The sequence below is a fragment of the Podarcis liolepis genome, assembly GCF_965112155.1.
Source record: "Podarcis liolepis genome assembly, chromosome: 5".
Classification (NCBI taxonomy): Eukaryota; Metazoa; Chordata; class Lepidosauria; order Squamata; family Lacertidae; genus Podarcis; species Podarcis liolepis.
The window spans coordinates 38,456,373-38,481,854 of NC_139556.1; the positions used below are offsets into that span (position 1 = coordinate 38,456,373).

General features: G+C 41.1%; 1 protein-coding gene across 2 annotated transcripts in view; it reads left to right on the forward strand.

Moving 5' to 3' along the window:
* Positions 1-23,620, forward strand: part of LOC310706823 (lipase member M-like) — a 79,880-nt gene extending 56,260 nt beyond the window's left edge. Inside the window, exons 1-10 of one of the 2 annotated variants that reach the window (XM_083503149.1) lie at positions 6,985-7,133; positions 8,416-8,524; positions 10,988-11,105; positions 13,270-13,468; positions 15,538-15,647; positions 16,606-16,745; positions 18,312-18,458; positions 19,908-19,979; positions 20,773-20,838; positions 22,447-23,620. In XM_083503149.1, the coding sequence (XP_083359275.1) occupies positions 7,099-7,133; positions 8,416-8,524; positions 10,988-11,105; positions 13,270-13,468; positions 15,538-15,647; positions 16,606-16,745; positions 18,312-18,458; positions 19,908-19,979; positions 20,773-20,838; positions 22,447-22,680 (1,230 nt within the window). In that variant the 5' untranslated portion in view covers positions 6,985-7,098 and the 3' untranslated portion in view covers positions 22,681-23,620. Of the gene's footprint in view, positions 1-6,984; positions 7,134-8,415; positions 8,525-10,987; positions 11,106-13,269; positions 13,469-15,537; positions 15,648-16,605; positions 16,746-18,311; positions 18,459-19,907; positions 19,980-20,772; positions 20,839-22,446 lie in introns of those variants that run through there. The other variant, XM_083503150.1, reaches the window with a different exon arrangement.
* The last annotated feature ends 1,862 nt before the right edge of the window (positions 23,621-25,482 follow it).

The following is a 25,482-nucleotide window of genomic DNA, read 5'->3' on the forward strand; positions in this document are numbered from 1 at the left end:
TTTGACAACTCTGGTTCACATGTTTCTGCACAGGTGAGCCTAGTAGTCATATTACGACTTTGACTACAGCAACCTCTCTTTCCTGTCCTTCTGTTATGGCTCAGGCCTCTATCCTGACTACGGCCATTAAAACCATCAATGCCATGTTCATCAGAGATTGTGACAGACACCCTTAGATCCTAATGTGAACTTCCTGTTTGCTCATACTCCTAAGCCCTTTTCAGGCATTCCTATGAAGCATGAATCAGATGTGCCCCTGTCATTGCCACAAGAGCAGATGCCACAAGGTGAGAGGGCAAATAGGTAGGAATGGAGGGTGATGAAGGCAGTTTGAGGCCGGCTAGTCACTTTTGAATATTACTGAGCAGGACCCAGGAAATATCATCTTTCCTGCAGCCCCAGCCCCAACCTATGTACCCTACAAATCTGCTGCAGAAGGTTGGGTGGAGATTTTGAGGGTTCACAGGAAGAAGAGGGGAATGGCAAATCACTCCCTCAGGAATGCAGGCTGCACAGTGATGGGTGCAACCAAGTTCCGTTAAAAACACATCTTAATTTTAAAACTTAAACTTTTAAAATAAAAAAAATAAAACGGAAAGGGTGGGATGGTAAGTGTTTTATGAACATTACATGTAACGTCCTACTTTATATGAAGGAAGAAATTCCTAGAAAGTAATAGACAGTGAATAATTTTTTTTGGGGGGGGACTACACATTGTTCTTAATGACAGCACATTGACACAATTTAGACCATCTACGGGCTATGGGCTATTCGCAGGCTTATATGGAGGGTGTTTTCCCCCCTTCTTTTTAACTAGAAGACTCATGGTTCGCTAAGAGGCTTTAGCTAGGGGTAGTGAATCCTCTGAGGCTCTCCTCAGATTAGCTCCTGCAAGGATTCCAGCTTCTCTCTTTTTTATGCTTTTGTCTCCGTGTACTGCAAAGTTAACTCTCGCCACTCCACTCTCTGCTGGGCTTCTCCCTTCCCATATGCTGCTGTTGAGTCTTCTCCACTTGACTCCCACCACTTCTTTTATCTTCATTGCCCTCCGGCTGATTGTGGCGCCCAGCTGGGGTGCAGTTGGACTTTATCCCCATCCTGGCTCCATCCCTCTGCTTGATCCTGATAGGGTAATTTCAAATTTCACGAAGGTGGCCAGTCAGATGTTCCAGTGGCCAGCCACCATGATGAAGTCATTTCACCCTCTTGGGGGAGGAAGGGAGGGGCTTCTTCACAGGGCCACAAGCACTGTCCACATAAGTGGCCATTTTCCACCCAAAGCCCAATAAAAAGTACATTAATTTACACCCGTTTGAATGGTTTTAATAGTTTTTAGGGTTTGTAGGTAGGGTTTTCATTTTAAAAATAATTTGTATTTTTTTATATTATAGCTTTTTAAAAATATATTGTTGCAGGAATGTTAAAAGGAACTGCACAGTAAAATGAAGGGTGGCTTAAAAACTATTGGCATAGGCATTGCATAATAAAGTTTATTAAGCAAATCACTTTAAGGTCATGGATCGTCTATTCAGGATTCATTTCCATAACATTAACTCCACTGTTTCTGAATATTTGTGCATAATATCCCTTATTAGTAAATTGGGAGAACATAGATGTCTATCAAGTCCTTTTCAGGGAAGAAAAAGCAAATTGCACACTTTCCCATGGGATGGAATGGGATGGAATGATGACAATTTTCCAAAAAGCCCTGTGGGTGCATTGTCTGTATTCATTGGGTGTTCCCCATGGAACTTACTATAACATAATAATTTTTAATAATAATTTATTAATTATACTCCGCCCATCTGGCTGGGTTTCCCAAGCCACTCAAGACCAACAAAACAATCGCAGAAACAAATAGTCTCTTGTGAAACACACAAAAGGAATCACTGTGGCAATTGGTAGTGGTGGCGTTGTTTACGGAGGCATCCTTTGAAGAACCTGCTCCTGTCTAAACAGAGCAAGACGACTCTGGAAGGTAATATATTTACTTATTCTATGTTTTAGGGATGCAGAATATCAGTAAGCAAAACTCTTGTCTTCAATATATTAGGCGAGTCTCATAAAAGATGTTCATAGCCTTGACAGTAAAGGAATTATTCATCAGTTCCAAGAAACAGTTAATATGTGTGATGTTGGTCTTTCCTTGCTATTCCCAAAGGAGACAGAATTAAATGGAATGCAGGAAGGCTACATTGACTTGGCTTCTCTGTACTGTGCTCAGAGCTCAGAAAGTAATAGAAGACAAGTAAAATACGCTGCGGCTAGCATTTAAATACACACACACACATATATATCTTAAAGCAGTGGGAAACCTGTGGCCATCTGGATGATGTTGGACTCTGGCTCCTATCAGCCCCAGCCAGCATGGCCAATGGTCAGGGGTAGTGGGAACCAGCAGTGGAGAGCTAATATCTCTGACTTAAGTTGTAGATAGGTAGCCGTGTTGGTCTGCCATAGTCAAAATAAAAAAAATTCCTTCCAGTAGCACCTTAAAGACCAACTAAGTTAGTTCTTGGTATGAGCTTTCGTGTGCATGCACACTTCTTCAGATACACTGTGTATCTGAAGAAGTGTGCATGCACACGAAAGCTCATACCAAGAACTAACTTTGTTGGTCTTTAAGGTGCTACTGGAAGGATTTTTTTTTTATTTTGATCTCTGACTTAAGGTGAAGATAGCTCTAGAAACTAGAAACAATGCAAATAGTGTGAGTTGTGCTTCATCTATTCACACTTATTGTCTGCTTCTACAGTCTTCCATATATCTTTATGTTTTGTAAGGAACTATGAAGATGAGAATCCTGTGGAGGACTGGAATTTTCAGAGTTGTTTTTTAACAACGTAAAAAATAGATGCAGGCATTGTCTATATCATATAGTTTGCAACATAATTAGTACTATGCATATGCTAACAAGGTCTAACTGGTTTGACATGTGATCTTGAGGGAAATGACTATTACTATATTTGTATGCATTTATAGCCTAGTTATCACCATATGGTTCCCAGGCAGGTTGCAAACACGTAAAATATGGCCTGCTGTTTTCTTCCATGGGAGAATTTTCACCTTGTGTCATGGTCTTTATAAATGCATGACCTACTCATTCAGAACCTTCTACAGAAAGCCAGTTCCTATTTGTACTAGTGCAAATAATCCACTGTTCAGCTGTCTCCGGCAGTTCGAATCCCCGTGACGGGGTGAGCTCCCATTTCTCGGTCCCTGTTCCTGCCAACCTAGCAGTCTGAAAGCATATCAAAGTGCAAGTAGAGAAATAGGTACTGCTCCAGCGGAAAGGTAATCAGCGTTTTCGTGCACCGCTCTAGTTTGCCAGAAGCAGCTTAGTCATGCTGGCCACATGACCCGGAAGCTGTACGCCGGCTCCCTTGCCCAATAAAGCGAGATGAGCGCTGCAACCCCAGTCGGTCATGACTGGACCTAATAGTCAGGGGTCCCTTTACCTTTACCTTTATCTTTACAAACCAAATATTAAAGGAAAGAAATGACAAGATAAGAGGCATTTTTCATAAATGGCTTAGATGGTACACAGTGATAAAACTATACAAGATCATTCATAGGCTTCTTCACACAATGAACACAGGTAGAAGCTGTCTCTTTCACATTTGTAAGTGTTTGTGTGAAGAAGTCCTTAGCTTCTATATACAGTTCAACTACTGTGTACACAGACTGTATGCTCATTGAACATTACCTGTGAATAACACTTTGACTACACAGCTAGATTATTTGTGAATGTAATGTGTGAACACCCTTATTGTGCCTTTTAAACAAGAACATAGGAGGCACAGGAAATTCCTGACTTCACCCAGATAAAACTATCTCCAGGGCCATCTAGTGACTAAACCATATAATGACCTTACCAACATACTGTTAAAAGTGGTTGCTTAAAGGTCTACTCTCCAGCAGATAGATTAAAATGTTATGAATTAAAAAATCCATTTTTTGTTCTTTCAGAGTGAGGTGATTTGCTACAAAGGATACCCCAGTGAAGAGTATGAAGTGTTAACAGATGATGGTTATTATTTGACAATAAACAAAATACCGTCTGGAAGAAAAAATATTGCAGTTGATGATTTCTCATAATTTCTTTTTAAAAATAAGTCCAAAACAAATCCCTAGCCTGTCAAGGGGGTATAATAACAGCCTTGACAGCCATGCCAGCACAAAGTTATATACATGCTTGAAGCGACTGGCCCCAGAAGGTTATTGGTTGACACCTAGAGCCCCATTAAAGTATTAAGAATAACAAATATGGGTTTAAACTGGATGGGTGAAGGGGCAGCACATCTGCTCCTCTCCTCAACTGTCTTGGGTTGAGCAAGAAGGTCAGAAGAGGGCTTCAAAGTACATTCAGTTGAACGCTCTAAAAAGTCTTCCTGCACTTGAGAATTCGGACTTACCTGCATTACCAGTTAAAGTGAATGTGACTCCTGTGAGGAGAACTTGAGCTTATAGGGTTAAACAGCTCAGAGTGTGCGTTCTGCCTACTGTGGGGCGGAGAGAGACCACCTGGTGTTTGCTTCCATAAACTCAGAGAATGCATGGGGGCTACGTGGATTAGCCCCTGGGCTTTTTTCCAGCTAGAACTTTCCGGAACTCAGTTCTGGCACCATTCAGGTGGGAGAAATTGCCATTCTAAGAGAACAAGGCAGATGTTCATGGCAAGTTCTGGCACCTCTTCTTTTAGAAAAATAGCACTGGTTACCCCAAAATTTTTGGTGGGGAATTCTCTATAAATAAATATTTTGCCATGATGGATTTGAGTTCATTGAATTTATTGATGCTTCTTTTCATTACGCGAAATCTGCTTTCGCACCAAAATCAGATCTGAAGTCAAATAGAAATGGGTCAAGATATAGTGGTACCTTGGTTTACGAGCAGCCCTGTTAACAAACTATTCAGTTTTTGAAATCCGCAAAACCGGAAGTAGTGTTCCAGTTTGCGAACTTTACCTCTGTCTACAAACGGAAGCCTAACGGTGGAAGGGCACTGGTGGTGGGAGGCCTCATTAGGGAAAGCGTTCATCGGTTTAAGAACAGATTTGTTTTAAGAATGGACTTCAGGAACAGATTAAGTTCATAAGCCAGGGTACCACTGTAGTCTGTTTCATGCAAGTACAGTGGGACCTTGGTTTAGAACAGCTTAGTTGACGAACAAATCAGCTCCCGAACACTGAAAACCCAGAAGTAAGTGTTCTGATTTTCAAATGATTTTTTGGAAGCCGAACGTCCGATGTGGCTTCTGCTTGAGTGCAAGAAGCTCCTGCAGTCAACTGAAAGCCATGCCTTGGTTTTCAAATTGTTTCGGAGTTGAATGGACTTCCAGAACGGATTAAGTTCAAGAACCAAGATTCCACTGTACAGCTGAAGCTACACAGCCATCCCTGCCTCAAGCACTTTGCCCCCAAAGTTGATATTTGTAGATGGGCAGTAAGGTCCACTTTTGGGGCTCAGGTTTGTTCTATCTTATTCAATTTGGCCCCTGGCATGTGCTCAAACAATAACAAATCTATAGCAGTATAAAAGAATCCTTTATGGCTCAGGATTTTTCCTGAGGCAATATGGATCCTGATATGTGCCCAGCCAGGATTGGGATGAGCTATGTTCCCTCTCACTTGTGAGCTTCCAGCTGCCTCACTCTTGCTCCTATATTACCTGCCCTCTTGCCTTGTAGCATCTGCTCTTGTGGCAATGTTGGGGCACCTCTGTCTCATGTGTCATAGGAATGCCTGGAAAGGGCTCAGGAATATGAGCAAACAGGAAGTTCATGTAAGGAACAGTCTCTGAGTCATGTGACACAGATGGTTTTAGTCATAACATTCAAGAAAGAGGCCTAAGGAATGAGAAAGGGGGCAGAGGAGGAAGAGGTTACTGTAGTCAAAAGTAAATGATTGTGCACACGTGCACACGGACATGTGAAGCAGAGTTGTCACACAATTTGGTAATGGATGAAATATGGAAGCCAAAAAAAGAAGAAGAAGGCAAGATCCATCAAAATATTCAGACTTTGAGCCTTATCAACAAGTTACACTGGGACCCTTGTCTATGAATGAAAATGGGCAGCATTTTATTTATTTATTTAGCAAGTGGTTTGCAATTGTAAAATCAATGCATAATTAAAACAAACAATCCACTGGGACATTGAGGCACCCTTAATTATAATGCACAGTAATAAATATATAATTAAAAGCACACAAACAAAAACAATAACACACCAGGAGTTCAGCGCAGGAGAATGCTTGCCTAAACAGGTGTGTTTTCAGAAGCCAGCAGAAACCCAACACAGATTGGACGTCTTATATTTTAGCAGGGAGGGCATTCCACAACACTGGCACCAGCAGTGAAAAAGTCCATCTCTGTGTTAGCACATCATCTATGAGGAGGTGAGGATTTGGAAGGAGAGATGAGAAGTTTGCTCTCTGTTGTGCTGAGTTTTAAATGGTGACCATCCAAGCAGGAATGTTGTTGCAGGCAGCGAGAGTCGCAAGACTGGATGGAGATAAAGATCTCCAGGGTAGAAGAGTAAAGCTGGGTGTCACCAGGATACGGCTGGTGATGAAATGAAAACCAATGGATTTGATGAATGAACTATGTAGAAATAGAAGAGGCTTGGGTCCCTGAGGGGCTCCATCCAAAAGTGATTGCATTGCTCACAAATAAGCGAGATTAAACTGAATCTAGGATGAGATTATTTCGAATGGCACTCATACACAGACACCCTTGCACACATGGATCTTGTCAATCTACTGAAACATCTTGTTCAGAAACCAGTTAGGACAGTTTTTGCAAGAGTTTATAAATGAAGAAAAGCATCCCGTGATATGTAATGACAGTTAAGAGGTGAGAAGGGGAACACAGAGAGTGGTATATGTTTTACTGTGTGTACGTAGGAGGAGTCAGAAGGAGAACACAGTATGGAAAGTGCGGCACTGGATATACTTGTAGAATGTCACAGGGTATGTATTTACAATGGAGAAGAAAAAAAATGGCCTTGCTGCCTCTGCAGTGGTGGAGTAACCAAAATATTTGAGCAGAACACCTTTCCTGGTCAGCGCTACACCTACAGACCTGGGCACTCGCGCATATGACAGTGGTGCTGCCAGAAAGTCATTCATACAGGTAGGATGAAATTGATTTAATTGATGCTGTCTCTATGAATGTACCTTAAACCTATTATATTAAATAGAGCCTAGAAAGAAGCACAGGTATCTTATGTCACATGCCTACATGCAGGAATGCAAAAGGAACTGTGCACTAAAATGTAGGGTGGCTTTAAAATGAATGGCATAGGCATGAAAATAAAAGGTTTATTAAGTACATCACTTTAGTCATGGGTCGCCTATTCAGGATTCATTTCCATAACCTTGATTCCACTCTTTCTGCATATTTGTGCATCATATCCCTTGTTAGTAATTTAGGGGAGAATAGATTCTCAGGGCAAAAAATGCCCCAATTTCCAAAACAGAGCTGTGCATGTGTTCTGCTGTGATTTTGAGTGGTCAGGTCAAGTGCACGGCTACAGATCATCAGTCACGTGCATTTATTTCCTTTACACTGGTCACCAGTTTTAATTAGGTGTTCCCGATGGAACTAACCAAGAATGTTGTGCCATTGAAGTCATATAACTAAAGAAGCCGCCCACAGTATTACTGCTATGCTGCAGATACTTTGTTATCAAGAAGAAAGAGAACCGATTAGAAGGAACTGGCAATTGTAAAAACAAATGTCTTGTGAAACATGGAAAAGGAATTTCTCTGGTAATAGATAATGCTGGCAATGTTGGAGGAGCCATCATTTGGAAATTCTGTTCCTGCCGAAACGCAGCAAGAGGACTCTGGTAATATTTTCATTTACTCTGGGCTTTTTTGTATATATTTGTCTGCATTTTGAGGGGCATGGGGTATTGATAAGCAAAAAATAAGGGGGAAGGCAAGGTACAGTGTAGCCTGGAATTTTTAAAACAGAATTTTAAAAACAGAACAGAATGAAGATTTGTAGAGAAAGATATTTTTTTCATCTGCCCCTGTGAGTATAACATGCTGCGACTCAAGCAGGTGTTTTTGGCATGCAGCCCCAGTTCCCTGATATTCTCTTCTCCTAGAAGGAAAGCAAGCCCTGGCATGGTTGAAAACTCTTCTTTTCTTCCCCAATTAGTTTACTTGGTTTATGCAGCTTGGACTTCATGCATTTAACACAATTTTATGTTTTCTATTAGGTTTGATAGTTTATTTTTGTATGTTACTCATGTATTGAATTTGGATTTCAGACATTCTGGAATATTTGATTAAAATGTATATATTATGTCTGCATTGTTTATGAAGTAATTGATGTAGGATACCCCACTTTTCCCCTCCTCCTCTTCTACCCCACTTTTTTCTTTTTTTAAAAAAATCATATATAGAAAGAAGATGTGGTGGTTTCTTGCCATTGCTTGTCTAATACAAGCAACTGGGAGCGCAGAAGAACTGAGTGGGAGCAGAGGTTCAAATCCTGAAGTTCACATGAATGTTGTAAGCTATGTACTCCTTTATAAATCTTATGCAGTGGCAGGCCTGAGATGGGGCTAGAATTCAAATCTGAGGGAGCTGAAGAGCTCTTGTTCCTTCTATCTCCCTTCCTCCAGTCTAGAACAGGGGTAGCCATCGAAGTGCCCTCAAGCTGCTGTTGTGGTGCTCCAGTTCCCATGAGCCCCAGATTGCATGACCATTTATCAGGGCCTAATGGGAGTTCTAGCCCAAGGGACGCGGGTGGCGCTATGGGTTAAACCACAGAGCCTAGGACTTGCCGATTAGAAGGTTGGCTGTTCGAATCCCCGTGATGGGGTGAGCTCCCGTTGCTTGGTCCCTGCTCCTGCCAACCCAGCAGTTCGAAAGCACATCAAAGTGCAAGTAGATAAATAGGTACCACTCTGGTGGGAAGGTAAACGGCGTTTCCATGCGCTGCTCTGGTTTGCCAGAAGCGGCTTAGTCATGCTGACCACATGACCCGGAAGCTGTACGCCGGCTCCCTCAGCCAATAAAGCGAGATGAGCGTCACAACCCCTGAGTCGGCCATGACTGGACCTAATGGTCAGGGGTCCCTTTACCTTTACCTAATGGGAGTTCTAGCCCAATAACATCTGCAGGGGCGCCGTGTTGGCAATCCCAGGTCTTGAGCATCAAAAGCATAACTATTGGTTAATGGTGTGGGGATATGCAATTGGGAGTGATGACAAACAAGCCATGGGGAAATGCAAAACTTATTTCTGGTGATGCAGAGGAGTATGTAGAACAGCAAGGAAAGACAAACAACAGCACTTTCTGTTTCCCTCTTAGCAGTGCTTTTTTTCTTTACAAATGTTTAGTGGTACTCTCATTTTCCTACTCATATTGAAATACTGCCCCTCAATGAGGCAAAACTTAGATTCACAAAAAGTTTAGGTGTATGTGTCCCCCCACATCCCCCCCAGAAAAAAGGACTGCCTCTTAGTGTCGTGAACCCAATACAGTGGTACCTTGGGTTACATACGCTTCAGGTTACATACGCTTCAGGTTACAGACTCCACTAACCCAGAAATAGTACCTCGGGATGAGAACAGAAATTGTGCTCCGGCGGCGCAGCAGCAGCAGGAGGCCCCATTAGCTAAAATGGTGCTTCCGGATAAGAACAGTTTCAGGTTAAGAACGGACCTCTAGAACGAATTAAGTATGTAACCCGAGGTACTCAGATTCTCAGCCAGATTGTTACCAAACATTTAATCCCACAATTCACCACATAGATTATGTAAAGACTTCTTGGCAGAGCTGGCCAGAGCAGGGAGGAGGAATGGGACGAGAGTGGGGAGTTTGATCCTGGGGGGGGGACCCAGTGGCCTGTGAGGTGCTGTGCTGGATGCTGGTTGGAGGGAGGAAGCCCCACCTCAGTGCTATTGGATGTCCCAAGCACCAAGGGAGGGCTGCTGATTTGACCCAGGTGTCTCCTTCTGCCAGCAAAACACTCCCCATCTCTGGGGATGTGCCTGAGTCTGAATCAGACAGTGAGCCTCCTTCTCTAAGGATGGGACACCAGCACAAACACCTCCCTCATTCCCTTAGAATGGCAATGGAGCCCACCTGAGACGTGCCGGAACTGAGTTGGTGAGTTCCGGCAGAAAGAAAGCCTTGCTTACACCTACCCCATGCTCCTTGGAGCTCAGCATTAATGGACTCATTGTACAATGGACTCATTGTAACATAATCTATGTGGTGAATTGTGGAATTAAATGTTTGGTAACAATCTGGCTGAGAATCTGAGTATGGTGTCCAAGAGTGAGAGCCAGGACTTCTGTTCCATAATACTGAAAGCAGTTCAGGAACATTTCTCAATTCTGAGTGTAGGTTGAGTGAGTATGAAGGAGGCAGGCACAGACAACATCACAACCTTCTCCAGTCAGACTTCCTCCCTGCTTTTAGATGTTTTATCATTTGTCTTAGTACTTTAAAACAGTAAACTGTTTTGGGTGCCTTTGCAGAAAGACAGTATACAAAGGCAATGAAATTAGATGGTGGTGGTGATGTGTTGGTACAGCTTCATTTCATACTGAACAGGAGCTTATTGCAAACTAATTTTAAAGCAAAGAGTGAAAGGGTCTTGTGTGACAGAGTCTACACTTGTTGAAAGTGTCTACACAGCTCGACTGCTTTGTACTCAGGTTGTAAACTTGTTGAACATTACATGTGAATAACACTATGATTGTGCTGCTCAACTATTGGTATATGCAAATATATGGAATGTACACTTGTGGTGACATCTGTTTATGCTGTCTTTTAAACAAACACAGAGCAGACACAGGAAGGGCCTCACTTCACATAGAAACAACTGCTTCCATTGTCATATAGTGACTGACCTATATACTGACACTATCAATGTACAGTTGTTAGCTAAAGGTCTCCTCTGTGACAGATTAAAACATTCTGAATTCAAACATCTCAGGAGTTTATTTCTTCTTCTTTTAGAGTGAGGTGATTCGCTACAAAGGATACCCCAGTGAAGAGTATGAAGTCTTAACAGATGATGGTTATTATTTGACAGTAAACCGAATTCCCTTTGGAAGAGAAAATCTTACCACTGGAGGTATCTGAAAATATTTTTTCCTTATTTATAGTTCAAAACAAATTGTTGGCCTATCACAGTTGTATATTAAAAGCCTTAATACAGTGCAGAATTATGTAATTACTAGAGCTTTACATAAAGATATCAGACCCTGAGTCAAGACCCAAAGCGACTCGGCCCAGAAGGTTGTTGCATGGCCCTCTGGAGCCCCACTGAAGTGCTCAGAAGAGCATATGCAGCCTTAAACTGTATGGGTGAAGGGGCAGGTACAACAGCTTCATTCCTCAACTGTCTTGTATTGAGCAGGAAGGTCAGAAAGGGACTGAACACCCTAAAAAGTCTCTCCTCAAATGAGAGCCCGGCCTTATCAGGACCACATTGAGATGTCCTCATGGAAGCACATGGAAATGTCTTGAGAAAGCATCCTTATAAATTCCCTTCAGACCTCCCAGGTGAGGCATCTGATCAAGGCCTGTATTTTAAAATGAGCTTAAAGATATATTTGCAAATGTTTGTATGTTTCATGCCAGGCAGAAACCACCTGGCTAAGTACTTTGGCAGTTGTTTATCTTCCTGCTCTCCTGAACAAGCCCCCCCCCCCCTGATTTATAGCAGTAGCAGGAGAGTTTCTCAAAGTTGTAAAAGGGAATTACAGGCTGGGAGCAAATGTTACACTGACCCTACATATTACAGAATACAATCAAACTGCAAAAACACTAATTAAGAGTTGGTAAATAGTAAGATTTATTGTTTAACAGAAAATAGTACCATGTGCCTCCCATCAGACTCTAGCCATATTTTCCTAAGGTTTAAGGTATACTGAGAGAGTTAAAGGGCAATAAATTTTGGGAAGAGCTAGTGGGAAAAGCAGCTGGCTGGGAAAGGGGGGTGTAAACTGAAGAGGCTTCTTTTGAAGCTGTTTTACTGAGTTTTACTGTTTTTACTTTACAGAGGCCTTTTCTTCTAAAAAGCTATCTATGTTATGTATGAGATTTGTTGGCTTAATGTAATTATGCAAAGGATTTAGAAAGTAAGAAATGTTAGATTCTTATGTTAGATTCTTATTTAATTGATGGTGTGTGAGAATGTGAACCCAAGATCTCTGTTTAGATAGAATTTAATACCATGAGCCATTTGTTTCAGCCATTTGTTTTGGAATGCAGGGGCAACAGGGGCAAAAGGTGATCTGGTAATTAAGGTGCCTTGTCGAGGCAAATGTAAGATATATGGCTACTTGTCTGCCATTTATGGATAGAAGGAAATATAGCTCTTTGTCTCCCATAAAAGGTAATAGGAAATGGGTGTATCTTTTATGATTGGTTCTAGCAAACAGCCAATAGGAATTTCAACCAGGCTGATTGGACAGAGGCAGCCAAAGGAGGAGCAAGGGGGCTGGGCTGAGGAAATATAAGTGCTGGCCATCAGGGCTGGAAGGGGGGCAGAGCTTTGGTATCCATATACCACTGTGCCTATCATTTATTTGTCTGACAAATAAATTATTATTTCAATTTCTCTATTGCTGCGTTGAATATTTCATTCCAGCTAAGCGTTAACCACAAGCAGGGTGCTACACAGGAAGGCCAATGATGGGATGGGCAAGTCCACTTCATATCAGGGCCTTGGGAGCATGGTTTGGCATTTGCCTGCCTATTCCCCTTCCCCAGTTTCAGTGCCCACAGATTTTTTTCTGAATTCTTGAATAGGGCTTTGTTGACAAGCCTCCTTTACAGTCAAAATTCAGATCCATGCCACTGAATGAGACTAGAGCAGGGGTCACCAACCTAAGGCCCATGGGCTGGAAGGGGCCCGCGGAGATCGTTTGACCAGCCCATGAGCCGCCTGCTCGCATGCTGCGCTAAACCAGTGCAGCGTAGCATGGGGACTCGCTTCCGTGGTGCTGGAAATCGTATCTGCGCATGCGCAGATACCGGAAATCACAGGCGCATGTGCTCACGTGAGAAAGAGATCCAGCCCATGAAGGGATCTCTATGGGACCGATCTGACCCAGGCAAGGTAAACCTTGCCGACCCTGGGACTAGAGCCTAACAAACATACTGAGATAATGTACTGTAATATAAACTATAATCTAATAATATAAACAAGGGATATTTGTCAAAAACATATTTGTTATCATGGCACAGAGATTCTCACCTGCTTTGTTATAATGATTTGTTTTTTAAACCAGGTCCCAGGCCTGTTGTGTTCCTTCAGCATGGGATATTTGCGGAAGCTAGCTTCTGGGTCGAAAATCTGGCAAACAACAGTTTTGGATTTATATTAGCGGATGCTGGCTATGATGTTTGGCTGGGGAACAACAGAGGATCAAAGTGGTCTCGAAGACACCAGAATTTGTCAACTGACCAAGATGAATTTTGGGATTTCAGGTATTTTGAACTGTAAAATAAACAGCATTAAACAATATTATTTCACACATTAACTCTGCTGATCTTCAGCATTTTAGTGCAAATTTCTCCAGATCAGCACATTTTTGTATGCAGTTTTGACTAATGTACACATTTTTGCAAGTAGTATCTCCCAATATGGTACATTTTAAATGTTATTTTCACTAATAATATACATTTTATGCACAATTTTACCAAATATACACATTTTTGTAAACACTGAGTGGTTGCCGAACTTAATCACTCAAAAATTTTAAGGATGGCTGAGTTTTGGTTCTCATATCAACAAATTTGATAAATTCAGCTTTCAATGTAGACTGAATTGAATTTCTCCCTATCCCTATTCATATCCCTTTATGTCAATAGATTTGCACTGAGCAAGACTATGGCTACAATCTATAGGCTTCTATGCATGTAGCTATCCTAAGAAATGAACTGTAGAAACATAACCCTTTGAAATAGGGACTACAAAATTTTGGATCCCTGCACAATTCCAGAATGTGTGAGAAAAAGCAGAAGTTTACACGCAGGGGTTTTCGCATCCTACAGCCCTATGTGTGATTTTCTATGTCTGATGCCTGTTAGAAGTAAAACATGGGTCCCAAGACCCTCAAAATAAATTCTGAACAAAATTGGTGAAGCAGCAAAGAGTCTATTGAGTACAATGCGTTCATGCAAGAACAGGTGTCCAAAGTAGGCACACCCCAAATTGGCAAGGCACAAGTTTATATTCTTTATACCTGAAGCACAGGTTTCCCTTGTTTCCTCATTGGCTGGATACATGCAAGGTTTATCGCCTATCATGACCACCTAGTTAACATACTAAAATCCCCAGCTTTGTTGACATCTCCCATTACTCTAGTTCCAACGACCACTACTCCTGTTTACCTTTCTCATTATTTGGTCCATGTTTCTTATGTTTTTACACATTGACTCAAACAATAAAGCCACATCCCAACCACTAGTGGGTGTAACTGAGTACAGATAAATCGCATAACGGCTGCAAACAGCCCTATCTATAAGCCTCCTAACCACAAGATATGTGTAAGCAAGTTTCTGCTGTCTGCGGTCATCTAGCTGTTATAGCCTTGTGGCCTTTTGAAAAGGCAACATTTTTATTCCTAACAATGCCCCTTCCCCTGATTCATATGTGAGGGGACCATTGTGGCTGGGTGAACCTGCTACTCCTAGTTAGGGATGGAAGGATCTGTCAGTTTTGGTTCTCACAGTCTGCCATTTTTCCCCAAACTTAAATCTGGTTCTCCACATATCTGCATCAATTTCAAAAAAATTTGTTTGACAAGTCTTCATGGAAATTCCTCCGTACTTTAGTACAAATTTCTCTTGATATATTTTGGTGTGCACATTTTATCATGTCATTTTCACTACTTTTTATTCACAGTTTGCATAATATATGTATTTTTGTAAACTCTTGATTGGTTGGAGGATGGCATCACAACATATGGATTAATATGAATTTCGAAGGACGACTGTGTTTCAGTTGTCATTTCATTTTAGAAAGTGTGAATTTGAAAAATTTAGGTTTCAATGCAAACTGAATCAAATTCCCACCCTTCCCTCGTCATACACTGAATGGTTACACTGAGCAGGACGGTAACTAAAAGCTATAGATCTCTATGCATGTTGGATTTCCACATATGTACTGTGGCCTGCACAATTCCAGAATGTGTGGAAAGAGGTAGAAGTCCACACACTGAGCATCTTCACATCTTACAGCCTGCTTTTATGTGTGATGGTTCTTCATGCGATTCATGTGTGAAGTGAAAAAATGTGTGTGTGTGTGTGTGAGAGAGAGAGAGAGAGAGAGAGAGAGAGAGAGAGAGAGAGAGAGAGAGATGTTTAGTGATGTTTTGTTGCTGGAAGCAACCGCTGCAAAATTAAAGTGGAGAATGGGGATGGTGGCGCCATCACCTGGTTCTGCACCCACATTTCAAGCAAAACCTTCCAGAAGGCAACTCTGGGTGAACATCTAGGAGTTCAGATGAAGAGGTGTCACTAATTTTGCCATAACATTTGAATATTTCCTTCAGTTTCCATGAAATGGCTCTGTATGACCTTCCAGCAATGATCAACTTCATTCTGAAGAAAACTGGGCAGAAGCAACTGTATTACGTAGGCTACTCTCAAGGCACAACCATTGGTATGCTAAATTGGGCTAACCCATGTTTTTTTACTCTCTTGTTCTCTCTCTCTCTCTCTTTCTAAGGGAAAAAAGGGGTTTATGTTCTGCTATTATGGATCCTAGAGCCAGCTGTAAAGATTCCAGTTTGACCTTATACTGCTGATCCTTTTGTGTTGGGAGTCAGCCTTGCCCCAACACTGGTGCTGAATTGTGAACCAGTCAGTATCTATGGGCCTGCTTTCCCTTTGTGACTATGCTATGTCCCTGTGAGTTTTCAGGGAGAAATGAGAAGATGGCTGTAAGGGTGGAGAAAGTGGTAAGCTGTCCTGTTGACCAGCCCATGGGCCAGAAATTGCCAGCCCTTGGGCCAGATGCACCCCACAACCAGTTTCAACTGGTCCTCTGCCCACCTCCATTCAGCAGCTTCTCATTGGGGAGAAAAAGAGGCTTTGACATTACAGAATAAAACCTTACCATGTGCCCCATGATCTTACATAAGAATTCAGCCTTGCTTTACATACAGCTGTGATCCAGGGTTTGTCCTATTTAGATTCATTTTAGACTTTTACAGTTTATATTTAAAAGAGAAAATCATTACAAGAATAACAGAATAATCTCAATTGCCTTACTTTACTGGCAACTGGTTTTAACTTGATAAGTAAAGAGGGGAGATGGTCAGGTTTTGCCACCCATGCCAGATCTATTGCTTAGCCTCAATTGATCCATTGATCACATAGGGCAGATATAGGGAACCTGTGGCCCTACAGATGCGCTTGGACTCCAACTCCCATCAGCCCCAGCCAGCATGGCAAATGAACAGCGATAGTGGGAGTTGTGGACCAGCCATATCAGGAGGGCCACAGAATCCCCATCTCTGCTTTAGAGTCTAGGAGTAGGCCTTTGGTAAATTGGCAAATGAATTTCGTACTATGAGCAGTCCTAAATGCTCACTGTGTTTTTCTCCCCTATCCTTTAGGCTTCATAGCATTTTCAGCCATACCAGAGCTGTCTCAAAAAATCAAACTATTTACCGCCTTGGCTCCTGTGATTTCTCTTAAGCATGTGACAAGCCCTGCTTCCAAATTTTCCTTCCTACTTCCTGACTACTCATCCAAGGTACACATTACTCTCTATTTTATTACCGGGAAATCAAAGAATACTAGGCCAGCAGGAATTTAAGAGTAACCTTTCCCTTAACTTCATAACTAAGATAGACAATTGTACCTGTCACCCTCATAGAGATTATGCTATAAAAGAAAAAGTCTATAAACTCTATGATTCTATATAACAGGTTCACATTTTACATAACTGTAGTGTTGCTTGGAGAGCATACTGAATGAAGGGCTGTTTAGAAATATAAGAAATGCAACCTAAATTTGTTTGAGTTGCTATGCATAGCAAAATTTCGGGGTTTTTTTTAAAAAAAAAAGTTTTGAAAAACCAACACAGGCTTTACTATAGATTTCAGTGAGCTGTGGATTGCTCTTACAGTGCTGAACAACATAAAGAGAATAAACCAAGAAAAAAGCCCTAAGGATTAAATATTTCAATCTAGGGGAGAAATGTATGTGTACTTTGTGTTTTTGGTCCACATCCAAACTAGGAATAGGTTGTGGGGTTTTTTGGTGTGTTTTTTTAAAAAATCAGTTTGCATTGTAGGAGAACCAACCTCATTTGCACAATACACAAAAAAAGCAGCTCAGCTGCCGTTCAAAATTTACTCATCTCTAAAATTTGGTTCTCCAAGCAGGTTATGAATACAAAAATGCATATACTAGGGTAAAATGTGTTTATTATTCCACATGTTAGCAAAAATAGCAGACAAAAATGGTTATATTAGGGGAAATTTATTTGCAAAAATGTGTGTGCTAGGCAAAAATGTACCAAAAATGTATGTATTAGAAAAAATTCACACTGAAGAAATTTCAAGCGGACTTGTGCTTAAAAAAAATGCAAACTGATTTAGAAATGTGGAAAATTGAACTTAAGAGTGGAATATGAAAAACTGAGAGAAATAGAATCAACAGATTCACTAATTCGCACTCCAAACTTCCTGCACTGAGGACTCAGCTATCCAGCTGCAAATATATCATTTTAAGTGCATTATACAGCTGTGACACTAAGTGGTGATGTTGAGCTTATGGCAGATTCAATATACTTTTCAAAGCATTTTTTTAAAAAAGCATTTTCAGAGACACATTTATATGTGTCGAGATTCCACCTGAGTTGGAAGATCTGAAGGGGTCTTATGAATAGATTTGGTGGAACATGGTTACAAGCCTCCCTCTAATTGGAACCGGAAATTATCATTGTTCCTGATTGAGAAGAGGCTTGTAAGTATGACCAGCTGGATGCCCTTCTAAATCCCTTTCAGACCTTCCCACGGGAAGGTGGACCAGGTACGATCAGCATATGGGTCTCTGTTCCCACTCTCCAACTGAAACCTTTAAGACAGGCTTCCTCAAACTCAGCCCTCCAGATGTTTTGAGACTACAATTCCCATCACCCCTGACCATTTGTCCTGCTAGCTAGGGATCATGGGAGTTGTAGGCCAAAAACATCTGGAGGGCCGAGCCTGCTTTAAGAAGCTGCAACCAGCCACAAAAGAATTCTAGAGGAACATAGCTAATCCCGCAAATATTTTTTTAAGGTTAAATTGTAACACCTTTTGTATCTTCCCAGAGCATCTTTGTCAGAGGAGAATTTATACTGTTTCGCAAACCCGTGGCAGACTTTTTCAGGAAATTGTGCAGCGTTACATTGATGCAGCAATTCTGTGCTCAACTCATATTCTCAACAGGCGGATTTAATGCAACAAATCTAAATATGGTGTGTAGATTGTGCAAAGAAAACATAGTAGTTTGCTACTATGATTGGTTTGCTACATGCTCTGAATCTTCACAAAGCTTCGTTTTTGCAGCAAAAGCTGAGCATCCAAAGGGTGCAAAAAGCCCTGCGGAAAACTGAAGACTCAGAATAAGATGGGAATCTTGTACAAACTTTAAATAAGTCTCAGTGAACAGAATATGGCTTACTTTGTGAGTAGATATGCCTATGGTTGCACTAGAACAGCACATTTTTATATATGTCTAATCAGAAACAATTCTCATAGAGTTGAATGGGACTTACTCCCAGGAAAATGGGTTTAGGTGCCAGAAAGTGAGTCTCCATCTGCACTATACAGCAACTTTAAACAGTCATGGCTTCCCTCAGAGTAGTTAACAATCAGTGTGTGGGAAATAATAAGAGTCTGTGAGGGGAATTATAGGTGTCACCAAACAACTTTCAGCACCCCTATCAAACTACAGCCCCCAGGATTCTTTGGGGGAAGCCATGCCTGTTTTAAGTGATGTGATACTGCTTTAAAGTTAAGGTGCAGCTGGCATCGGAGACATGTCTCCTGAAGAAAAATGACCATTAGAATTTTGGTTCTGTCCAGCCTGTGACCTTAAAGACAGAATGCATACACTGCCTGCCGAGCGATAAGCAGGATGTGGCCAATTCATCTCAAAGGGTGAATCAACTTTAATGCACCTTGTTGCCTTAACAATAGTTGCTACTAAAAAGCTGGAATTTAGCAACATAAAAAAGCCATGGGTTTCTCATATTTGGGTCCCCTACTGTTGCTGGACTACAACTCCCATTACCCCTAGATAGCAGGACCAGTGGCCAGGGATGATGGGAGTTGTAGTCTGACAACAGCTGGGGACCCACGTTCAAGAAACGTTGGAAACCAAAGGCCCATGGCGCCCAGCATCCTGTTTTCATAGTGGCCAATCAGATTCCTACAGGAAATACACAAGCGGAGCCTGAGCACAACCTCAGTTACCCCATTCCTGTCTCCCAGCAGCTGCTATTCAGAAATATATTGTCTCTGATACTGGAGGTACTGCAGAGCCTTCATGACTAATAGCCACTGATAGAGCTATCATCTATGAATTTGTCTCAACCCACTTCAAAGCCACTATCACATCTTGCAAAAGTGAATTCCCCAGCTGAGCTATATACACTGTGTGACAAAATTATTTGCTTGAACTTTCCTGAATCTGCCAGCTTTGGTGGCCTCAGGTTCTTTTGATGTGAAAGGGAGAAATCTCTCCCCCCCCCGCCCCCCGTACAAATGCACTCTTTTCATCCCATTTACAATTGTATAGTATTTTCCTCATCCCTTTTCTAAACAAAATAGCCTTTACTTGTAGGGGAGTTTCGGGGGGGGGGGGTTGTTTTAATTTCACTGATTTTTCAGATTGTTGTTTATTTTCCAAACTTTTCCTGCAGAGTCGAATAGATGTGTATGGAGCTCGCTTTATGGATGGAACATCAGCTAAATCTATTGTACACTGGAAACAGGTAGAGTGTTGTATACTTTTTAGCAGCTGTGATGGTCAAGAGAGTTCCATGCTTATATGCTCACTCCAAAATTACAAACTTTCTGAGCCTCCACCAAAGAATCCTACAACTATTAGTGTACTTAACTTTCCCTGGGAAGCCACTACAATAATTAAGCCAATTTAAGATTCAGGTAGGTAGCCGTGTTGGTCTGACACAGTCAAAATAAATAAAAAACCTGTCCAGTAGCACCTTAGAGACCAACTAAGTTTGTTCTGGGTATAAGCTTCCGTGTGTATGCACACTTCTTCAGATACATCTGAAACAGTGATCCAGTGACTTCTGTTGCAGTGTATCTGAAGAAGTGTGCATGCACACAAAAGCTTATACCCAGAACAAACTTAGTTGGTCTCTAAGGTGCTACTGGACATTTTTTTAAGCCAATTTAAGTTGGTGCTATTGTTCTAATATGAGCTTTCTGAACTGACATGGCTAAAACCTAGTTTTGTTTATTTAGGCAGAGTAGGGAGCTCTTTTCGTCTTATGAAAAAATGGGCACATGAACACCAAGTGTTCTGCAAATCCCTTCATTTCAGAAAGGGATTCCTCACATAAAATATATTTACCCCAAGGGATATTTACTGCCATAGAGATAAATTCCAAAAGGAACAGGCAACGTTCATAATTAGTCAAACAAGGATTTTACAGAAAAGAATAGGTTGGATCAAAAATAGTAATTTTATTATTTGTAATATGTATCACATAATATCTAATGCTAATATCCAATGCTGTGGCTTTCCTATTATTTTGATAGATAAGAGATTCAGGATTATTCAGATACTTTGACTACGGGAATGAGAATCAGGCAAGATATAACCAGGTAAGAGCAAACAATTTTTGTTCAATAAATATGGTGAAAATAGAAATCTGCATCAAGGACATGCATTTACAATGGTTCTGACCATCAGCACAACCCAGATGATATTAACTGCTTGGAGTTCTCATCAGTGTCAATATAAGAGTTAAGAATTCGCCTAATTTTCTGATGTTCTTAACATGGATTTGCAAAAGTGATTTGGTGACACAAGCTTACATATATATATATATATATATATATATATCTCGACATATATCTATCTATCTATCTATCTATCTATCTATCTATCTATATATATATTGACATATTTCCAAAAAGTTGGGTTTTGTTTTTTGTCAAAGTTGTTGAGTTTTTTGGGGGGATGGGGGAAATTGGATTTTTAAAACATTTTTTTCTTTAAAAAAAATGCCCTAGTTGCCATACATCTAGGTTTTCCCATACATTTTGCCAATTCGGTGAAAATTTGCCCAGACCCCATTTTGACAGTCCAATTCCGGGATGTATGGTAGCCCTATAGACCTCCCACCATTCATCCATGCAGTTCAAGCTGGAATGGGTCATTGTCCCCTCATTTTATCCACATAACAACCTTGTGAGGTAGTCTAGAATGATTGTGATTGATCCAGGGTCAGTCAGTGAACTTCATGGTTAAGGGGGAATGTAAACATGGATCTCCAAGTACTAATTAACAATCTAACCAGTATACCACACTAGTTCACAGTTAATGTGAATGTGATCTCATCAAGTGTTTGCCTCCACATGCTCAGAGAATGTGTGGTGGGTGGGTGGAGCATGGCTATGTACATTAGATCCAACCTCAGACCACACATTTGACAAAGTCTGGAGGAGGAGCCTAGATGTGTCCAGTTTGTCTCCAGGGATTTCTCGTACCCCTGCCGGGGATTTAATATGGGACCTTCTGCATTCAAAGCAGGTTCTTTTCCACCTCCTTAAATGTGGTGTGAATCTCCTGACTCCCAATCTCCTTTTCCTCAGACCAAGCAGCAAATAGTTGGTGGGTCCTCAAAGCCATTCCCACCACCCAAACTACTCCCCACTTTCCTTGCAGGAACAATGGCATTGGCAGCAAAGAAATGTGGGGAGAACTCCCATCTTCTTCCCACATCATCATGTTATCTGTGTGATGAATTACAGAGAGTGTAGCTCTTTCAGGGAAGCTTTCAATTGTCATTCAGGTTGCCTTGGGTTCTCCCTGCCCCCTGCTCCATTGCTTGTTTGTTTTGTAAATGTGTAGGCCACTTCATGGGCTGAGGCCATCAAAGTAGTGTACAACAAGCTAAAAAGAAATAAGATAGAATACAAAAAATTACAAACTCCAGAAAGCAATTAATCAGTGCCTACAGTTGCTGGGCTTGTAGTGCAAAACTTTGAAAAACCAGGAGCAAATCTGTGGAGAACCGCAGAGGATACACCCAACCATATTTAAAACATGTTAGCAGACTATAAGTGTTCTAGGTAGAAAGAAGGAAAAATCACCCATCTATACAAGCCTGTGGACTGTCCACAGTTGGTCTGAATTGTGTAAAGATGCTGTCACTAACAACATTTTTTTTAAAAAATAATAATGATTCATTGTCATTTACTTTCCAGAGCTTTCCCCCTTTGTATAAAATAGAGGACATGACTGTGCCAACTGCAGTGTGGACTGGCGGAAATGACCTGATTGCAAGCCCCAGAGATGTAGCCGTCTTACTTCCTCGTATCACTAACCTAGTTTACCACAAAAATATGACATACTGGAACCACTGGGATTTCATCTGGGGCCTCAGTGCCCCCGAGCTCATGTACTACAAAATCATTAAGTTGATGAGATGCTTTAGCTGAGATGGGATGCCTTAGCTGAGTCATGGTTGCTTTAGCTGAGATTCCTGCATTCCAGCTCTACAATTCTATGATTCCATGAGAATGTCTCTGTAAAGCAATACATTCCTATGTTAAATTTCATTTCTTTCCTTTTACACCAGTCACAACAAACACTATACTTGCATTGACAGCCATGTAGGCCACTGAAATCCACAGTATTTAAAAGTCCATTGACATATGTTTAAAGCACTCTTATACCACTTTAACAGTCATGGCTTCCTGGGAACTCACGGAGCTACAATTTCATAGTGGTTTAACAATCATCCCTCTACTTATAGCTCTCTGAAGGGAATAGTGGTCTTCTAACAGCTCTCTGCCTCCTTAATAAACTACAGTTCCCAGAATTATTTGGAGTAATTCATGACTTAGTGTTTTAAGAGTGCTTTTTATTTTATTTTAAGTGTATCAGTTTCCTCACCACTGGTTTGTGTATCCTTAACCACATGATTAAGAATATAAGAATTGCCTTGCTGCATCAGACCCCAGGAAAAAGGCCAGGATACAAATGTGATAAAAGAATTACCACCTCACCACACAGCTGATTCCCTGCATACTACACTTCCAGGGTGTTTAAAATGTATGGTGCTGAATGAATGTGGCTGCCAGGGTGGGCAGTTAAGGCCTGGACTATGTGAGTGGGATGCACTAGGTGGGGCAATTCAGTTTTGATTCCCTGAGAGTAAAACTAAATAGAAGATATTGAGTGGGTGTTTCTGGTAAGGAACAGTGACAGCCATTCTAGGTGGGTAAAATCTCCCTGAAACTCGGTTTAGAAAAGAGTGTAAAATTATCTGCAAAAAGGTTATGTCTTAAACTTTAGTTTTGTGTCTCACGGTTGAAATCATCATGCTTTAAACCTTCAGAGAATGTAATTAAATAAACATTGAATTTTGTTCCAGAAGTGACTCCTTATACTTTGAACTTCAGGGTAGGGAATGAGTAGGCACTGGGCAGCCTTCACAGAAATACAAACCTTGTTGCTGTCTTGACCATCGCTACTACAAATAGTTGATTCTAGAGCTCTCTTAGGGATAACAAGGGGTGTTTTATCTATTAGCACATCTACAAAATTGGTCACATTACCCACAACATCCAGGAACAGAGGGGCAGTGAAGAAATAACTGTGACTTTCTATCTTTTTATAACAAAATAAAATTACATACTACAATAGCTCCTGGGCTTATTTGTCTGAACGTTGGCAGGCATATTACCCATGGGCACCTCACTCCAGTGTCCCCAGTCTTCAAGATCACACCCCCCCCAAAAAACCCCCACCCTAGGGTGATTTCTATTTCCCATTAAATATATCTTTCTGAAATTTGGCAGCTTTCATGTTCTCAAAGGGATAAGCATACATGCATCAAATTCTGGGAGAAATGTTATAGCTAGAGGTTTTTACTTACTTTTCTTTTCTTTAAAATATACATTTTAAAGACTCCATGCACCCACCCACATCCTCTGATGGACTCGTTTGAAATCTAGTTTAGTGCAAATGGTCAACAGTTGTTTCCTTTGAGTGTTTCAACAATACAATATGGTATTCTGGACATTTCAGTGTGCTTTGGTGAGCTTTGAAGAGTGATATTACACATTTTGAGGACCATCTGCAACAACGAACCTTCAACTCACTATGATTGAAAAGAAAATGAGGGAGAGGGATACCGACGGCTTCAAGATGGCAAACCAACCTGTTGCAGTAATAGATATGAGGCTGCTGGATGTAAAAGTGGGACAGTTGCCAACCTGGTTAGCAATGCGAGATGACACCCCAGTTGGGCTTGTTATATGTGTCTGGGGAGGCTATAACAGATTTGTCAAAAAGTACATTGATGTGAAGAAAAGATGATAACTGCCAACGTGGTCGTCAGCTACTTCTGGAGCTACGACCATATAAAGCATGAGTGCTGGAGGAAGTCTCACTGAAGCCTGATGGGCCGGAAGAATACAGGCTGCCATACTGTGACTCGTAGTAGGAGTTTGCTTCAACTGAATACAGATTGGTTCTAACCTTCTAGGCACACCAGCAATTTCTGTGACCAATAATAAAATATTTACTTTCATAGGGTTGCCATATGTCCAGAATTTCCTGGGCATAGCTGGGATTTGGCCATCAGAAATAGTGTCTGGGTGGAAATTGCTGAGATGTATGGAAAATTCTGGAGGTATGGCAACCCATCTCGGGGCGGGGAAGCTCAACAACTTTCATGTCTGGATTTTCACTTTCTAAAATATGGCAACTCTACTTTCAAAAGTGTGGGGGGGGCAGGAGAAAATGGAGGGTGGCTGAAAAAGACAAATACTGTATAACAAGCAAGCAAGGGACAGCCAATAATTGATCTGTGTCATAGGCCATCACAACAGGTCTACTTTTAACTGTTACTCTAAGTGGGGTAACAAGTTCTAATTCTCCCCCAAAATACAACACAGTCTCAATCCTGACAGGCATTTTTCAGGACTAAAGATCACAAAAACCAGCTTCCTTAAGTCATTCTCCTGTCTTTCATTTTTCTAAATGAACAAAAATAGCACTGAAGTTTGCCTCTTATTTTGGTCCAAAGTGTTTTTAAAAATCTTACTAGAAGTTTATTCTCTTGCCCTTCGACTGATGATTCAGGTATTTGTTCAGGAATACACCTTAGGAGCCAACAAATTGTGATGACTACCTTTTCATTAAGAAGATTAAGTATTCTATTTATCTCATGTAATTCTTTTTAAATTTTCTTTTCATTTCTATACCACTTTATATTTTTCAGGAAAAAAATC